This window comes from Mytilus edulis, chromosome 3, assembly GCF_963676685.1.
Source record: "Mytilus edulis chromosome 3, xbMytEdul2.2, whole genome shotgun sequence".
In the NCBI taxonomy this organism is placed as follows: Eukaryota; Metazoa; Mollusca; class Bivalvia; order Mytilida; family Mytilidae; genus Mytilus; species Mytilus edulis.
Window position 1 is genome coordinate 38,847,022 of NC_092346.1, and position 20,261 is coordinate 38,867,282.

Below are 20,261 nucleotides of genomic sequence, written 5' to 3' on the forward strand. Positions count from 1 at the left end.
CAGTGGTATGATAGCTAGGGAAAATAGTCTACCTCGTAACAGGACACCAGTCTATTTTATACCATTTTCTACATTTGAAAATGCCTGTACCAAGTCAGGAATATGACAGTTCTTGTCCATTCGTTTTTGATGCGTTTTGTTATTTGATTTTGCCATGTGATTATGGACTTTCCGAATTGATTTTCCTCTGAGTTCAGTATTTTTGTGATTTTACTTTTTATACTATTTTGTAGCGTGACACTACACGATTCAAATTTCAAAATGTAATCAAGACGTGGCAACGTAGTTGTACATCCCGCACTTTCAAACGTAATCCCTTCTTTAGCTAGGGTTTAACTGTCGATCGGAGGAAACTGAAGGTGACCATATTCCAACAACTTAGTCGCATTGTGGTTAAATAAGGTTATATTGTATTTTCCTATAAACTTAAAGAGGTTTTTATTAAGCCTTATACAAAACTTCAATTGTACGTTCCAAAAGTACGCTAAAAATTGTTAGTGTTCTAACTTTTTTCATCTGCGCGTCACTGGTTAGTCTTGTGTTGACGAAACGCACGTCTGGCGTATTAATTTTAAACCTGGTACCTTTTGTTAGCTATTTTTCGTGTTTTCCTCTGTCCTATATGTTCTCCCAATTATTTGTATTGTATTATGTTATATTTAACATTGCCTTAAAAGCGGGAGGTTTGGCATGCCACAAAACCAGGTTCAACCCACCATTTTTTTCCTTAAAAATGCCTGTAACAAGTCCGAACAATGGCCATTGTTATATCATAGTTGTTTCCGTGTGTGTAACATTTTAATGTTGTGTTTCTGTTGTGTCTTTGTTCTCCTCTTACATTTGATGCGTTTCCCTTAGTTTTAGTTTGTAACCCGGATTTGTTTTTTTCTATATCGATTTATGAGTTTCCAACAGCGGTATACTAATGTTGCCTTTATTTATATGTTCTTTGGTTGTGTTTTGATACTTACTTTATTTTATTCGGATATGGAACCTCTAACCCTGCAAGCTTTACTTCTGGACATCCTGCGATAAAAGCTATTCCAAGAACCCCAGATACAAATGACGCGATGAAACACATGTTCAGCATTCCCTTGATACCGAGTCCACACATTTTGATTAATAAACCACCTCCAAACATTCCAACAGATCCGACTAATATCAATCCTCCTGAGAAAAATGGTGAAAAGCATTAGGTTTTTTTTTTGTTGATGTTCAGCGTCCAGTAAACATCTAAAAACTTTATTAAGGGCAATTACATGTTCACTTGATATGCATACATTACATGAACTTTTCTTTGTACTAAGTAAACTGCTTAAGCTCACAAGGTAACAGTTATATAATGGCATGTATCTTTATATTCAGTCTATGGGTTTTCTCTGAGGTTATCGTAACCGTGTTTAGGGAGGGTTACATAAACGATTACCTTTGGAACAATTGGTGGTTGACCGTTTAAGTCAAGACATTGTAAAGGCGTTTTAAAATTAAATTGAACTCTTCTTATCGAATAGGTTGTGACTGCGTACTTATATATCCCACGCATATAAAATATTTTTGTGGTTATTTTTTAGTCTCCAATGGACTCTAATTAAACCGAGTGTGATTGTTTTCTTATACAATTCAAACAACCAAATGCTACCCCTTCGCAAGTTTTGAAGAGAATACCATATATGTCACAGCACGACAAAGCGAGTTTTGCATTAGCGAATAAAATGTCCAGATAACTTGATGATTTTAGACACAAAGCCGGAAGGTATTTTTTTTTTTTTTTAATAAATGTTTTTCTTTCAAAAAATAACTTCGTGATTAATTGTTTGCTAAATATCAAATGTCGAAGGAACGGGCGATCGAAACCAGAGGGATAGTCAACTTCACAAGTCGAAAACCATCTGACAATACCATGGCAAGATACGAGAAATGATCAAAACACAACCCGACAAAGTATGCTTTCTGTAATTTATCGTCCAAGAAACAGCAATTTTTGTTTTCTATGGATGACCTGTAGTAAAAATAAAACATTCGACTTTTTCAACCAACGGGACAAATGAAGAACATATGTATTATTCCTGACTTGGAATATGCGTTTTTCAAAAAATTGTGAGTTAATAGCTAGCTTAACCTTCAACGTCTAAGGCATTATTTTTTATGTAAGTGAGAGGTTTAGCTAGCTATAAAATCAGGTTCAATTCACCATTTATCACATAAGAAAATGTCTGTACCAAGGCAAAAATATGACAGTTGTTATCCATTCGTTTGAGCTTTTGATTTTGCCATTTGACTACGGACTTTCTGTTTTGAATTTTCCTCAAGAGTTGTTTTTTTTTTTTTTGTGATTTTACTTTTTTTATATATATATATACATCCGTTAGTTTGACAAATCCACACTTACCAATTAAATAACCTACAACGTCAAACTGCATGTTATACTGTTCCATTAGTAATTTAAAAGAAAATGCACCAACGCCAGAAATGATCAGTGTGTTCGTACTTCCTGCAAATGTTAGCATCATAAAGGTAGGATTCTTTATCTGAAAAAGAAAAGTTTATTATAAACTGATCCAAATCACGTATCATTAAATAGTGATCAAAGGTACCAGGATTATAATAAAATTTCATATTTACGCCAGAAAAGAGTCATCAGTGACGCTCGAATCAAAAGTAGTTTAAAAGGCCAAATAAAGTACGAAGTTGAAGAGCATTGAGGACCAAAAATTCCTAAAAGTTTTGCCAAATACAGCTAAGGTAATCTATTCCTGAGGTAGAAAAGCCTTAGTTTTTCAAATATTCAAAGTTTTGTTAACAGTAAATTTATAATTATGAACATATCAATGATAACTCAAGTCAACACAGAAATGCTGACTATTGAGCTTGTGATACCTTCGGGGAAATTAATCTCTACCAGCAGTGGCATCGACACCGCTGTTCGAAAGACATAATTGAGAGAAAACAAATCCGGGTTACAAACTGAAAAACCGAGGGGAAACACATCAACTATGAGAAAATATGTTATGGTCATGATTATGCATAAATTCTGCGACTGGCCATTTATTAATTAAATTGATTAAATAAGTAAGAAACCATGTTTCTACGATTGAATAAATACGGAAGAAACAAAGTAGTCATTCTCACTTAAATCGTGAGGGAAAAAAAGCACTAGCATTTGACTTTATAACTGCGTAAGTCTAGTTTTAAGTCTATTTTTCAGTTAGCAACCTATCATGGTACTGAGTCTGCTTACCGTTCCAGAACATCTGCGATCAACCCCGGTTTTGGTGGGGTTTGTGTAGCTTTGTCTTTATTTTTCTATGTTGTGTTTTTTTTTATAGTTTTCTTTATCATTTCGATTAAAACTAATCGCTTCTACGGGTAGATTCAACAAATTGCAAAGGCAACTGTCGCATCTTAAAAGGGTTCTTATGTATCATATTTCAAAATATCGATACGATCTATGAATTATATTGCATATATGAATATGCAGTTACATACCAGGTCTATAAATGAAACAAAAAATTGTTTGAAAATGTTTTCTGTTGGTGGTTTCTCCTGTTTTGGTTCTAGTTCTGTGGATTTTTCTTTTCCTATAATGTATACAGTTGGAATGCATTTATAGTGGATATTATCAAAACCGATTTCAAATTGATATCGAAATGTTTTATAAAACAATGAAGAACACATTTTTCATATTAAATATAAAATGTAGTAAATATTTGTTTAAGCTAGAAAGAGCTTTACTTGGCGTCCGTCTGGTGTAAACTATTTCAAGCATCTTCTTCTCTGAAACTAATGAACCAATTCCAACCGAACTTTAGCTGAATGTTCTTTAGGGTATCTAGAATATAGTTTGTGCTTCATATTTTGTTTCGTCAAAAAACATGGCCGCCATGGCTAAAAATAGAACATAGGGGTAAAATGCAATTTTTGGTTTATATCTCAAAAACCAAAGCAGTTAGAGCAAATCTAACATGAGTTCAAAGTGTTCATAAGGTAAAGATCTATCAGCCTAGAAATTTTCAGATGAATCTAACAACCAATTGTTGGGTTGCTGCCACTAAATTGGTAATTTTAAGGACATTTGGCAGTTTTTGGTTATTATCTTGAATAGTATTAATGATAAAGATAAGCTTAAACAGCAAATATGTTCAGCAAAGAAAGATCTACAAATAAGTTTTATATGACCAAAATTGTCAATTGACCCCTGAAAGAGTTATTGCCCTTTAAGGACAATTTTACACAATTTGTTTATCATGTTTTTCTAACTTTAAAAAATCTTCTCCTCTAAAACTACTGAACCAATTCCAACCAAATTCAAGCTGAATGATCCTTAGGGTATCTAGAATAAAGTTTGTGTTTTATTTTCTGTTTCTTTCCAAAAAAAAACATGGCCGCCTTGGGTAAAAATAGAACATAGGGATAAAATGCAGTTTTTGGCCTATATCTCAAAATCCAAAGCATTTAAAGCAATCTGACATGGGATAAAAGTGTTCATAAGGTAAAGTTCTATCAGTCCTGAAATTTGCAGATGAATCTAACAACCCATCGTCAGGACTCTGCCACTAAATTGGTAATTTTAAGGAAATTATGCAGTTTTTGGTTTTGAAGAAAGTATGACAAAAAAAATGCATTTTCAAACACTTATTAATATACATTAAACAAAAAACACAAACTACGATGAAATTGGACACTTAAACTCTTAAACGAAAGATAAATGCCAAAAAATCAAGGTGAGCGATTCAGGCTCTTCAGAGCCTCTTGTCTGTTTCAATTTGTCCAAAGATTAGCATGAATATTGCTATTACTATTTGGCATCAACTAGTAATTGCTAGCGAACGTTTGCGATTCACATGTTGTATGTTGGAACCCGGGACAGTGAGCTGATCATTTTCAGTATTACTTTCATTATTTGTCTATAGAGTGTCTATACGCAAATGTCTTGTTGAAATAATTAGTTGTTGTTAAAGTTATTGAGATTATAACACAATGTTGATTGCTGTTCCCCATTTTTGACATTTTAACCTATTATGTCTTTGTTTGGCTAAAACATTTTTTTTTCATTATAATGGAATTATAAAAGATTGTCCTACATATGAGAGTTTTAAATATCTATTAAACCAGGCAAGGTTTAATCCATCATTTTTATACTAAACGAAATGCTTGTCTTTCATTTTTTGCCATGGCATTGTCAGTTTATTTTCGATTTATGACTTTGACTGTCCCTCTGGTATCTTTCGTCCCTCTTTTTTGTACCAAGTCAGGGATACGTCAAATGTTTTCCAATTGTTTCAGCTTTTGATTTTGCCATTTGATGAGGGACTTTCCGTTTATAATTTCCTTGAAAATCGGTACATTTGTTATATTACTTTTTGCAAAATATAATGGGTTGATCGGTGTTTAAAATTGTGGAACACGCATGAGCCAAAGAGGGGTCCGTTTAGCATAGCGGAATGTATAAATACGCAGCCACGTACGGTAGAATTAGGGACTCTCACTATTATTTTTTTTGTATTTCGTTTTCTTCCTGAATGTGAATAAAGTATTTGTAATTGGAAGTAATAGTTATCGTTCAAATTGAGCTTTATTAGTTAAACCATTGATATCAAATTGCTTTATATGTATCAGTATATATTCACTAATTGTTGCTCATCTTAAAAACAGTATTCATATAATATTCATCATCTTCGCAGTAATATAGCATTCGTCTTATTTACCTGGTAGATATTTCGGATATCCAAAAATTGGAATGGCTATAACAATGAATCCTACTATGGCTATAATAAATCCAAGCCACCAGGCTCCGATCCACCTACTGTCTTTAGCATCAAAACCTAGACTAAAAAAATATACATGATTGTTGTTTGCTTAACGTCCAGAATCAATTATTCCATGCATATTAAAGACAACGTTGATGGACAAATAGAGCTGATACTGTAATGGTAAATGAAACATGTTAAAACAAGAATGTACCCAAAGTACACGGATGCCCCAGTCGCACTATCATTTTCAATCATCAGTAAACCGTGGGGTAAACTCTCTAATTTGACATTTAAATAAGAAAGATCATTATAGGGAACGTGTACTAAGTTTCAAGTTGATTGGACTTCAACTTCACCAAAAACTACCTTTACCAAAAACCTGAATCGGGACTGACGGACGGACACTCATACCAAAAAACATAATGCCCCTATGTTGGGCATAAAAATTCACTGTAAAAATACATCCAAAAAAAATTGTATCAAAGGAAGGAATTCTATTTCGTAATTCGAACGCTTCGACAACACCATCACTAGGATTAAACTTGTGTCCAGATATCAAAAGATTGCGGACAAAAAATAATATAGTATTAAGCACATTATTTCTAGATGTTATTGGTGTGTAAACCGGTGCTATTACTCACAAACTTAACATATCGGACCTAGGATATTGATGTTTAAACCGGGGCGATTAACTCACAAACTGAATAAAAGCTTTGATTTACCATCGAATTGATTATATTGAGGTGACGATATTTCTATATCCCCTACGGATCCATGGGTTGCGATAGGTATCAGGTTTATTTACCAATTTAAAAAATCTATAACAATATCTTGAACATACTGGTTATTTGCCTTTATTATAGACCTTTTGACTGGGCCGTCAACCGTTTGTTTTTTTTCCAAATTTTCAGTCTTTACGAAATCTGCTATGCCAAATTATGTTTTTGGTTGTTTTCGTCAAATGTGCCTACGATTCAAGTGAGGAAATATAATACATTACCTGTCTTGATCTACCCTGTCAAAATCAACAAAATAATTCTGACCCAGTTCCCCACCGACGAAAAATCCTGCAGCAACTCCTATGGCTGTCAGTGCATAGGTCAAGCCTGAAATGAGATAATAAGAACAAAAAATCTTAAACCATAAAGTAATATCTAATAACTTGACAGGAGCAAATTTACCCTAAGGTTAGTTGAAAGGTATAGGTATGGTTGAATGGATTTCGCCTAACACTATAAGACATGTTCTAATGTTAAAAGTCTCAAAGTTCCTGCTAAATCATGTTTATGAGCTGATTTTAATTCCCCAAACTCGATTGAGATTCTGAAAGGTTTAAATAATGTAAAATAAAGTTTTAAGATTGCCACAGGATGTAAAAAATGTCTTAACGAAAAATACAAAAATGTACGAACTCAAAGGTGAATTCCATAAAATATAAAAAATTCAAAAGCCCGGCTAAAAAATACATGTACATGTAAAAAGACGGTACTTGGAATCATATTTACCGATAGAATTAAAAAAAATCCTTTTTCTGTCTTTGATTTCTTGAAATTTGTAGCAAATTGTTTAACTTTCTGGGAAGAAAATAGTTTCCTGTATTAACGATCAGTTTATATCGCTTCGATAAAAATACAAATAAAACTGTTTTGCTTTACTCACTTTAACGATAAGTTCGCAACTTCCTTTTTAGGTTAATGGAAGAAATGAGGGAAGACTATACATTATTTTAAGTTTGATTAACTCGTGTTTCGTCCATTTTGCATACTTTAGCATAACTCTTGAAATTTCATGTTTTATTCTTAACTTACCTATATATACTGCTGCTAAGGAATGCTCTTCATTCTCGTCTATATAAGCTGTGCCTAGGGTGAACATCGGAGTAAAACCCACTCCGTGTACGATCTGTGCTGCTATAAACACGACAAGGTACTGTTCTCCTCCTACGTCACAATCTCCCGATGGAGGGTTGCTTATTGTACAGTTATAGGATGACTGTGTTGTGGACTCTGGAAACGATTAATTTATAAACAAAAAAGTTAATGTACTATAATAGAAGTCCAAAAACATGATTTTTAATTAAACCCAACAGTCATTTTCCACCATGTGTAAATAGGGACAATACCACCATTGACTTCCCCTATCAAGTCTTTGATAAATTGGGAATTTTTCAAACCGTGAAAATTAACAGAATGTTTCTTCGTTTTAAAAAAGAATAAAGTTTTATTCTGTCCAGTACTACAGAAAAAAAAAGTGAATCTGTAAAAAAAACTTTTCACCTAGAAGATGAAACGCTTGCCATGCACTCAACATCAGTTCTTCAGAACGACATGTGTATATTTCGAACAGCGGTACACTACTGTTGACTTTATTTATACGTACCTGGGTATACATATTTTTCTAAAAAGTGTGGAACCATAAATAAAAAGGATCCAACAGCCATAATGAGTGATCCAGAGGCTACCCATGATGCTTTATTGTATCGGCCACCAATAAAACTAACAAACAACACTACTACCAATGCCCCAATATCTTGTGAACTTGGAATCAGTGCCGACTTTGTGGATGGTAGTTTGAACTGTCTTTCTATCGCTGGGATTGCAGCATTGGCGACACCGTTTACTGCGAAACCTTCTAGGAAACACATTATACATACAAATAATGTAAACAGTGACATTCTGTTTAAGCCTTGGAGACATCTGAAAATATAATTGAGAGAATGGATGAGGTTCAAGGCTTAAGGGCAGACGATACAAATAAATACGTAATCAAACCTAATGCAATTTTAAAAAAGAAGGGTCCATGTATTCGTTTTCAAGTTAATTCAGTTTAAATCATGAAAAACAGTCAAAAGACGCATTTTCAGCCCCGAGAAAGTAGGTTTCAGAAAAAAAGACATTAATTTGTAAGCTTGTTAATAGATTCCCAAAACTGCGTGGAAAGAATTATGCAAGTGCATAATCCTTTACCGAAAAAAACAGTGAATCTTTCATCAACACAACATTTCCTAAATACAAAAAAAACACATTAAAAATACAACAAAAGACAGCCACTGACGACGCTCATGACTTGGGTAGAAGTATTTGTACTACTGTGACATCAAATACAGCCATGTCATTTATGTGTGTCAAACCAGTAACATGAGTCTTTTATTTACTGTTAAATAGCTTAAAATTTTATTAAGATCAAATCTTTTTGAAAAAATAAAGGTAGACTTCGTGTACCCATAAATTAATTTAACCTGAAACGACAAGTATAAACCCAAACCATGGTCGACTAAAGTAGAACATAAAAATTATATGATGTCAATTAAAAGGTTTTCTTCAAATGAAATTTAAATAGTCTATATAAACCGAAATCACCCATATAATATCGACCTTACTTTTATACACCCATATAATATCGACCTTACTTTTATAACGTATGGTTGACTGCTTTTGCCTTTACTGAGGACAATATTTCTTTTTTCTTTTTTTTTTTTTTGAAAATAAAGATCTGATGTCACCACATCCAGAAAAGCGTCTCGGACGCATGACATTTATATTGTGTTGTTTTTGTTTTTTTAAGCACTGGGTCAATGCCTCTGTTGATGAACTTTAAGTATTAGATGGTAACATCAGCTCAGTGGTCATTACCAACGTACTGACCTAATTATAACAAACTCTGAAAATGTCCTTTTATAAATTTTGAAACTATAAAGAAACTAAGGTTTTTAACACCCTCAGGCAAAGTTGACCATAGATGGTTTTTGCTAAAAAAAAAATTTAAACTTTATTTTTGGTCACAAAGCTCTGATAGCTGTTTCTGTTTTTTGTACAGCCTTCACGTTCAAATATAAGGATTTCAGCGTTCCTGGTGAAAATAAATCCAGAAAAGTGCATCGATCTCAGATTTTAAAAGAGGGACGAAAGATACCGGAGGGACAGTCAAACTCATTTTATATAACAGAAAAGTCGTTTAGAGTCGGTTTCACACACAAAAAACTTACGACTGAGATTGATCGCAAGTATACCGAATCGTTCATGACTTTCAATCAATCTTAGTCATATGTTTTGTTATTGTTGTTGAGATCTGTAATTAACGGTTGTGTAATTATGACGGAATGTTGATTAAGTGATGCATGTATAGAAGGTCCATGCGACCTGTCGCGGTCTTTTGTTCGAGTTTATCGGATCTCTCAGTTTTTGTGTTGGTTTTCTTTTCTTTAGTTTGTATCTTCTTAATGAAAATATGAAATCTTTTAAACAAATATGGCAGACACAACCACTGAATTATAGGCTCCAGGTTTTTGGATAGACAAATAAAGGATATATAAGGTGAGGATGTTTGTGTACGTTCAACCTAAATCCTGGTACAATGGTTTAACAGCACAACATAAGATTAAACTGAAAAATCTTTTAAAATGGTCATAAACTGTCTGATAGGTACTAAGCACAAGGATAAAACACGTAACAAGAAAAAGTACAGATCTAAGAGTATCTACAGTTCCTGAAAGCTAATTCAAATCTAATTACAACTAATAACTAAATAAAATTGAGAATGGAAATGGGGAATATGTCAAAGTGACAACAACCCGACCGAAGAGCAGACAATAGCCGAAAGCCAACAATGGGTCTTCAACGCATGATCTCCACACATAAGAAAAGCACTTGTTATGCGTTTTTAATTATTCATTTACTGAACAACTCGACAAAATATATTTTATTCCAAGTTGTATATATTAAAGATAAGAGTGCAAATTTTAAGCAAGGTAAGTTATTTAAGAATTGAATGGGTTTTTATTTTAATTTTTATCAGGGTTTTAAAGCGTTGACCGAAGCACAGAGACGCTTTATACATACATATTAAACATGATGAACACTTTTAAACCGCTATTATAAAACAAAAAAGCAATCAAGTCTCATCATAACAGTTGTATGTTACAACCATAAAACTACCATAAACATCGACTAAAAAGTACAAAACGTGCAAAGAGAAGAATAAATACATGTAAACCACAGCTACTATACATGTCGACAAAAAGGGTCGAAAATGCCTATTATGATTGAACGTGCAGCGTTTTCGAGAACATACCTTGGTCTGAACGAACAGCATCCCCATCTTGATTCCCCTGTTGTAGTGTCACTTTTTGGAGGCAGCTAAAAATGAACCAAACGTCTAGTACAATGAATTGACAAGGTGGTGATATACGAATGAAACATGAAAGGAGTTACAAAAAAAATCTTCATTGAATTTTGAGTAATTTACCGATCACCAAGAAAAAAGCCAGAAATGCTGCCGACAGTGTTTACTAATCAAATAAAATTTGGATACAGAAAGTGAAAAAATAACAAGAAAAGATCTTTTCTTCATAGTACTTAAAAATATAATGTTCAATCTTGCGAAATAACATTATTTGAGAAATGTTTGTCAAGAACTTTAGCAATAAAAAAAATTGTATTTTTCTTCAAATTTTCAATAAAAATCGAGATATTATTTTTTGTTCACAAATATTTCGGGAGGGGCCGTTTCGAGATATCCGACAAATTGATGAATTAAGAAACATGCCGGACACTACAAATATAAATGTGCATAAATGCATAAATTTGATAATTGAACTCTTAAAATATGCTGTATTGTATTGTTATTGTATTGTTATTGTATTGTATTGTATTGTATTGTATTGTATTGTATTTATTGTGTTGTGTTGTATTGTGTTGTGTTGTATTTTTGTTGTATTGTATTGTTTTTGTGTTGTGTTGTTTTGCATTTGTAATTGTATTGTATTGTATTGTATTGTATTGTATTGTATTGTATTTATTGTGTTGTGTTGTATTGTATTGTTGTTGTGTTGTGTTGTTTTGTATTTGTAATTGTATTGTATTGTATTGTATTGTATTGTATTGTATTGTATTGTATTGTATTGTATTGTATTGTATTGTATTGTATTGTATTGTATTGTATTGTATTGTATTGTATTGTATGACTCTTGAAATCATCTCTTCGTAAATTTTACGGACGCCATTACGAGTTGGTTGACCGTTATGGAATAACCGTTTCACATATGATATCGGATATGTTCCTTACGTCCTAACTACAATTCCCTCCCCTTCATGAATGTGACCTACCGAATTAGACCATTTTCCGGATTTGTTATCACATAAGCAACACGACGGATGTCACATGTGGAACAGGATCTGCTTACCCTTCCGGAGCACCTGAGATCCCCCCTAGTTTTTGGTGGGGTTCGTGTTGCTTATTCTTTAGTTTTCCATGTTGCGTCATGTGCACTATTGTTTGTCTGTTTGTCTTTTTTCACTTTTAGCCATGGCGTTGTCAGTTTATTTTCGATTTATGAGTTTGACTTTCCCTCTGGTATCTTTCGTCCCTCTTTTATTGGTGTAATTTTGCTATAAAGGTTAATAAAAAAAATTACTTACACTATCCTTTGTTACTATAAAGTTAACATCATCAGTAGACGCTGTGTAAGCTGCGTTGTCGTGAGCTTTTACACCGTTCTGTCAAATAAATTATACAAACATTTTATATTTGCAACAAAAACAAACACCAATGCAACATACATATAAATGAACTTTTAAATAACAACTGCCAAATTCCTGATTTTAAAGGGACAAAATGGTTGGTTGAAATGGTCTAATGGCTAGTCAAACCTTCTGCTTTTATGGCAATGTTAAAACAATGCTACACATTGGACAGTACAACAGATAGCTCGACTTGGTACAGATCTTTGGTTGACATGTGTAAATCCCTACTTTGTCAATGACGTTTATTTTATTACAGTTCCATACACGTGCTGCACTGTTTAAAGGATTTATGAAAAGTAAGCAGATTCATACTTTTAATAGGTATGATGAAAGAAATAGGGCGTAGTGTATTTTCTTAAACATGTGAATCTATATAAAATTCAAAAGTGTTGAATTTCCTGATGTTTTGAATGTGTAAAGTAACCAAATCCTTACAAAAGTTCAACTGGGTTATATTCATTTTCCTTTAAGTAAATAACAGGCACTCCAATACATTAAGTAGTGTATAGATTTATTCATAATTAGGTTGTTTACATCTCTGAAACCTGAAAATTTGCTACTCCTTAAAGCTCGACCTTTTTAACAGTGAATAAACAAAATTATATAAATAACATATCAACTTACTTTTTTTTAAATCAAACATTTTGAATGAAATTTTGTTCAACCCAGTTTTTCTTGTTATTGCTTTAGCTAGTAAACATTCTGCGGTAATACGGTCAATAAAAGGTGTCAGAGCACCAATTAAAATTCCCTATCTGTTCAACCAAATTTTTCAATTTTCACAGCTTTATAAATATTTTGCCTTAAGTTTAACTTCACAGAAACCAGGTATATCCTGAATTATACATGTACCACCTTTATACATGCCAATTCTCAACCCATGTTTAAAATCTTCTAAGAAAGAAATGCCTTTGGGAAAATAACTACATGTACTCCAAAAAATAACCCCTGGTTTCCTGGAAATCTTATATTAGTATACTATGTAACGCATTAATCCTGATTTTTTAATGCAAACTCATAGACAAGTAAATTTTGACTCAAAATAGTCTAAATATATTTCTCTTTCACCAAAAGTTTCATTTCTGCAAATTTGTTAGTTAGTTTAAGTAAACAATGACATCAAAAGCACTATTTTGTGTCGGGTTAGGGCTACTTTTACATACTTTTTAAATTGTAGGGAGTAATTTGTGGTCTGACACCTAAAAGGTTAAGTTCAAAAAGAAGGAAAAAAATCTTCTGATCAGTTATATCTCTTGTTTGTTAAAATAAATGTATCATCTCGTAAGGCAAGAAAACGAAACTCTGGTCAGTGGGCAACCAAGAGAGGCAAAAGATACCAAAAGGACCTTCAAATCATAAGTCGAAAATAAACTGACAACGCCATGGCTAAAAAGAACGGAGACAAACAAAAGTTCACAAAACACCACAAAGAAAACTTAAGATTGGGATCACGAACTCCACCAAAAACTAGGTGATCTCATGTGCTCCGGAAGCCGGGTTAGCAGATCCTTCTGCTTCACATGCGACACCCGTAATGTTACTCCTATAAAATATGTTAATAGGCTTTTTCAATTAAGTTGGGTTTTTTAAAAGTTGATAAGAAAATAGTTTACAATCAAAGTTGTAATTATCTTGAAGCCTTAATTTGATAAATATTTTGGTAACCAAAATACTACTCTCGGTTTCTGACGAGTTGTTCCGACAGTCTTTATTTATGTGAACTGTTGTTTGTCTGTTCATCTACATTTTTAGACTGCCTTTGGTCAGTGGCCATTCGTGTTATGTCTCTTTTAGTCATATAACTCCAAACGTAATGTTTTAAACATCCTTTGCTTCCAACTCTATAATATTGAACGTTCCTGTCACAGTGAAGGTCGGGCGAGAAAAGCGGTTGGGTTTCGCGAAATTTTAAAACGTTGGGTTATTCATTTAACCCGAAAATGTCCCGGTCATGATCTGCATCGGTAGTTTTGAATGCGTTCATGGCGTTGATTCTTTGGAAAATTTGTTATGTTATTGCAGTCGTATGGAAATTATATTATTTAGCTATGTATTAATGAAGGTGAGATGTATGATGATGTAGGTATGCCTAAGCACGGATTATTTAAATCGCGTTTAATATTATAAAGCCAAATTCTTACCACTATAGTAATTGTCACAATTAACAGTTATATAAACTTTTGTTATGATAAACTCTCGCGACTAAGATATTAACCCCTATTAAAGTTTACAAAAAAAGGGATGAAAGGGAACTTTCGATTAACTGCTGCATTGCACGATGGCTTTACATATAAACACAGCTTGGTCCAGTCTTTTCAGAGCTTTTGCATGTAAAAAAAAACCGAACAGCAATTATTTCACCAAAGTAAAACGGTGTGGTGTTTTAATACTAGGTCAAGTCCTGACTTATTAGGAATGTAGTTCAAAGTCACGTATCCTCGAGAATTGACTGTGTATAGAGAAATTGTCATCCCTGGACTTCTCATGGTCGACAGGAAAACCCCGACTAATGTCGCATATGCCTTTAATAGTGTGGTCGGAATTCGGACGTTAAATACGATGATCCCTACGGGTGAGTGGCGCCCTCTCTGTTCGTTGTAAAACAAAACAAAAACTTGCAATAACACTGAGATCTCCTCTATCGGCCTCTTACCAGACAAAACTATTGTCTTCACTAAACATTCACTTTTTACAAGCAGCAGGTCAGCCCTACATCTATGTAGACTTATCTTGTCAACCCTAACTATTGTATTAATTGTTCCAAATAAGCATGAAATATTTGCCACTGGACGTTAAGTAAGCATCAAACAATCAGTTAAAGTCACGTGTCAAGAGAATGTCCGGCTCCTTGTATTATAATTTCCAAAAAATAATGCGAATACGTAATTTTTGTAGATAACCCAAGCTGTATTTTCCAAAACCTTTAGGAATTTTTACTTTAAACATATATACATATTTTATTTCAAAAAATCATGTACATGACATCCACATATAAATACAGTGATACAATATTACAAAGGGATTCGGAAACAAGGTTTCCCTTATATTAATCCGTCTCCCTGTAGGAATTTTTTGGTCCTCAATGCACTTCAACTTCGTACTTTATTTGGCCTTTTAAACATTTTTTGGTTCGAGCGTCACTGGTGAGTCTTTTGTAGACGAAACGCGCGTCTTGCGCCAAAACAAAATTTCAATCCTGAAATCTATGATGATATGAAAAAAAAGAAGATGTGGTATGATTGCTAATGAGGTAGCTATACGTCACCGTACGGCCTTCAACAATAAGCAAAACTCATACCGCTTAGTCAGCTATAAAAGGCCCCGAAATAACAAATGTAAAACAATTCAAACGAGAAAACTAACGACCCAATTTAAATACAAAATATGATCGAAAAGCAAATATGTGACACATCAACAAACGACAACGAGAATAGCACTAAATGTTAGGTTGAAGTATAAACCTGGTGCAGAAAGGTGTGCGTCAAAAACTTATAACTTGTACAAAATCCCTTATTTAATTTGTACAAACTTACAACTTGTACACAACATATGCATAACATTTAATTGGTTATTGCCTTTGCTTTTGAAAACAGATATCTTAAATATTGCAAATTTGCTTCTCTTTCTACTGGATTTTTACTATTGATATTATATCTTTTTCCCAAGTTTCCTATAATAAAGGTGCTTCAATCCATTTTCCTTAAAGGCTTTGAATAAACAGTAGCACATGTTATCACAAATGTTGTTTTGGTATATTTCTGTACATAATACAGATATGATCAAAAAGGACATTACCCGCTTCACAAGTGAACATAGCTTATTTTGTAAATATAACAATTCATATCCTTGGGCTGTGTTTTAATGGACATTGGTTTTCAATACAAGTCTACAATTAAATTCATGTTTATTTAACACCTGAAGTACACAAAAGAAATAAGTGGTCATTAATTTTTTAAAAGCTTTGTCTTGGCATCCTTAAACGACGGTCCAGCCAAAAGATTTTTCCCACCTTGGTTTGATTCTGTGTGATTTTTTAACGACTAAATTATAAAGATTGTGAATTTTTACGGCTTTTTTGTACCCCGTGATGGCTTAGTGTCCAATAAAACGAACGAGTGGTTTTAATTCATTAACTTTAAAGTAATTTTATAGATATATTAGGTTTTATTATTTTACTACGCAGGCTCTTGTCTGTGTTCTGCTATTAAGGTATTATAAGACCTTGACTTCTTATGAGAGACTAACACAGTCGGTTACGGTTATATTACGAAAGACTTCCTTTTAAATATCACTTCATGTAAAAGTCTAGCCAGAATTAAAAAAAAAGTCGTTAACATTGTTTCATAATCCATTAATATACCATACACTAAAGCAGAGTTTACTTTGGATGGTTATAATTTAGAAAAACTTAAGTATTAAAATATAAATATTTAGGTAATATTATAGAGGCTTCTGGTAAATTCCATACATCATATATGGAACTATAAAAAAAATGGCACAAAAGTTATATTCAGTTTGTTTAAATATTTGAATAATATAGAAAATATACCTATAAATATACATAAAAACAATTTTAATCTTTAATAAAACCAATTTTAATGTATAACTCATAAAATTTGGTATATGGACTACTATGAAAAAATATTAAGATCTCAGAGTAGAGCAATAAATAATGATATAGATTTTGATTTACTTACATCAATTAATAATAGCTTTATTGAAAAGGTGAATTTAAAATTCTGCAAATTAATTCTAGGTTTAAGTAAAAAAGCAGTAAAGAGTGCATCAAGGTCAGAGTTAGAACAATATCCAATAGATGTATATGTAAAGGTTCAAGCACTAAAATATATGGCAAGGGTATCTAACACAGAAATTAATCCGTTGTTATATGATGCATATTGCACAGCTAAACTGTTGGATAAAACAGGAACCTATTCTTGGTATGCCTTTGTAAAAAAAAATAACCCATGAAAATAATTTAAATATATCTGATATACAAAATATTGACTTTATAAAAGAAAAATATAGAATGAATAAACACATGAAAGAGATTATGCATTATTAAGAAAACTATAAAAAGCTGTTCTTTAAAAAATTAAATTCTTTAACAGAAAATAATAAATTATTTATCTATAGTAAATTCAAAAAGAAATATGAAACTGAGCCTTAGTTACTTAAAGAGAACAACTTTGAAATAAGGAAAAAATTTACTAAATTATGGGTAAGTGACCATATTTTGGAAATTGAAAGGGGTAGATACAAAAATATAAAAAGGAAAGAACGTTGATGTCAACAATGTTGTCTAAATAAAATAGATGACGAAGAACATTTTTTATTTACATGTACAAAAAAATTAAGATTTGAGATTTGAATTTTTGCAGAAAGTTAGAAATATCTATTCCGATATAGATAATATGGATAATTTGGATAAATTGGTTTTATGTCTTTCGTGTCCGTCAATTATACAGTATGCTGCTCCATTTGTTAAAAAGTCATGGTCACTGAGAGGAGGGTGGACTCAACAACTGCATGATTGATACATATATGTATATAATGTTTTGTTCTTTTGTTGTTGTTTTTTTGTATGATGTATTGTAAAATTATTATGTTGATTTATGTATGCCTTCAACCCATATGGGTAAACATGTGCATTTATTCAATAAACATATTAATAAATCAATAGCATTTATATAAATGGAAATCAGTCATTTGTTTCAAGATCTACATCAAGATGTCCGTTGGATTATTACATAACAACAATGGCCTATCATAATAACAGAGTCCGTTTGCTATTCGTGATATATAAATATTCAACCAAGTTGGTTTGTATATGCCGATGTAAATTGAAAGGTGCGTATTATGAGAATACCACAGTAAGCGCATAAAATAACCTAAGCAACGACTTTTTGGGGCTTGTCTTCAGGTAACGGTGACATACATGTATTAGGAATAATTTTGTCACTCTTCCAAAAATTCTTGGCGTAACCATTCCCCGAGGAAATTAAAATAATAAATGAAACCATATTTGGTATAAGTCAATTAGACAGCATCTCGTTAATGAAAGAGGATGAGAATTGGGTTTACATATAATAAAGAATAATGGGCCAAAAAATAAAGAATAGAGAAAAATGGACCAAAATATATAGGATGGGGGTGCTAAGATAAACTGATTACAGAATAGAACAATGTCCGGAATTTAGTAATCAAGTAATTTCAGAATAGCCATTATTTTAATAGAATAGAGAATTACCCTCCTCATTCAATCTAGAGGGCCAACTTTTTTTTTAATTTTGTCTCCTGATATCTTGTATGCTTTTTTTCTATGTCAGATAGATGAACCAATTTCCCCGGAATTGGTGTCACTCTAATGCCTTCAAAAAGTTGTCAAATCTTCAATTAATTCACAGTAGCACAGCTCCATCGATGTAATTTAAAAGTTTAGCAGAAATATGTAATTCTTTGAAATTTTGTATCAAATTGCCTTTAACAGCAATTGTAAACCACTACATCACATTTGGACATAATGGTAAAATTTATTAAATTTGTTAGAAAAATGATTTTAGAATAAGATAAAGTTTTTGTAATATTCCAAATCCAGAATAACTTGTCACTTTTAAGATTGCACCATATGAGTCAAACAAATTCAGAAAATTTACCCTACCTCTTTATTTAAGGCGTTAATCACTCATCATCTAAACGATTTAAAAAAAAAAGTACGGGCTTGACCCACAAGGAATAATCACTGGTGCCCAATCCTTATCTTTCTTATTAAGCGATGCATCAAATATCTTTATATTGTACTGTATACACAATACAAACTTATTGAAATGTTTTACTACACCGACGAACATGTGCATGTATAATAACATGTATAATAATGGATAAATTAATAAACGCTAATACTTTCTAGTTACATAATCTTATTTGAAAATACCTGTAAATTTTCAATTTTACATACAAATTAATCCTGTCTGCAGGTAAAATAAGAAGAAAATTAACAAATAGTATGTCACAATTGATTTTGTTTTAAATATTAATAGGTTTTAGTGTTGGGTTTCTGTTTATTTTTATAATTAACGTTTGTTCAGTCACGTCTCGTCGATATGCTTCAATTTATAAAACGAATAGTTCCCATTACTTCACAGGCCAATTTTTTATAACGAATAACTGGATTTGATGACTAAAATTTTGGACTGAAATTCGTTTCGTACGACCAAATGCAAATATGTTGTAAAATTATCCCTAAGGGTATAAGGTATAAAGAAGCAACATGCACTGGAAAAGGGCGAACGTTACCTTCGGGACTGGCAGTCTACCTACCGCTGGCTGCTATACGAGTTTTACTTTTAGACAACTGTACCAGAAATCATATAACTTATCGTTTTCTTTCCTTCCTTTTTTCTTATTTTGAATTAACACAATCGCTCCCTAATAAAATAAATAAATGTATAACTAACCTGCGACATCTTTATTCCAGGTGTGAGACATGAATTGTCATATTACGTTAAAAGTAGAGGTTTTGTTGTACTGGTTACGGTTGACTGCCTCGTAAAATTAAAGCTTAGGGTTAAGAAAAGAAACAGAAACATCTTTATTTTCTTTATTGTAATTTGGTTAACGGTATTGTGTAAATATATATTTATTTTAGAAGATCAACACACCTTTATGGGACTGTTTATTAGTAGTAATTGGTATACATATGAGATGTACATGTATTGTTAAATGTAGTTTTAATATCAATTGAAAGACTATAAACAGACATGGTTGTGTAATCTTCGATACATATATATTTAACAAAATAATTGAATTCGTCTTTAACTTGAAAAAAATAGTCCAGTATTAATGACGGTCTAAGTTGTTTAGTTTATAAGTCAATCACTGTCTTTTGGGGGGGGGGGGGGGGGGTAAGTTTTTGTTTCTGTTTTGTTGTATTAGGTTATAAGATGTATTTATAACTTTAGAAGAATGGGAAAAAGCTTTTATTCACTAA

The 20,261-nt window shown here is 32.3% G+C and overlaps 1 protein-coding gene across 1 annotated transcript in view; it reads right to left on the minus strand.

The window, feature by feature from the left end:
• The window catches only part of LOC139516416 (solute carrier organic anion transporter family member 4A1-like), a 35,275-nt gene extending 15,392 nt beyond the window's left edge, over positions 1–19,883 (minus strand). The window contains exons 1-10 of the mRNA XM_071306492.1: positions 19,729–19,883; positions 12,167–12,244; positions 10,821–10,885; positions 8,130–8,446; positions 7,559–7,756; positions 6,751–6,856; positions 5,706–5,827; positions 3,487–3,578; positions 2,390–2,528; positions 972–1,170 (exon numbers count right to left, since the gene is read on the minus strand). Coding sequence (XP_071162593.1) covers positions 972–1,170; positions 2,390–2,528; positions 3,487–3,578; positions 5,706–5,827; positions 6,751–6,856; positions 7,559–7,756; positions 8,130–8,446; positions 10,821–10,885; positions 12,167–12,244; positions 19,729–19,737 — 1,325 coding nt within the window. The 5' untranslated portion in view covers positions 19,738–19,883. The remainder of the gene's footprint in view (positions 1–971; positions 1,171–2,389; positions 2,529–3,486; positions 3,579–5,705; positions 5,828–6,750; positions 6,857–7,558; positions 7,757–8,129; positions 8,447–10,820; positions 10,886–12,166; positions 12,245–19,728) is intronic.
• Between the last annotated feature and the right edge of the window lie 378 nt (positions 19,884–20,261).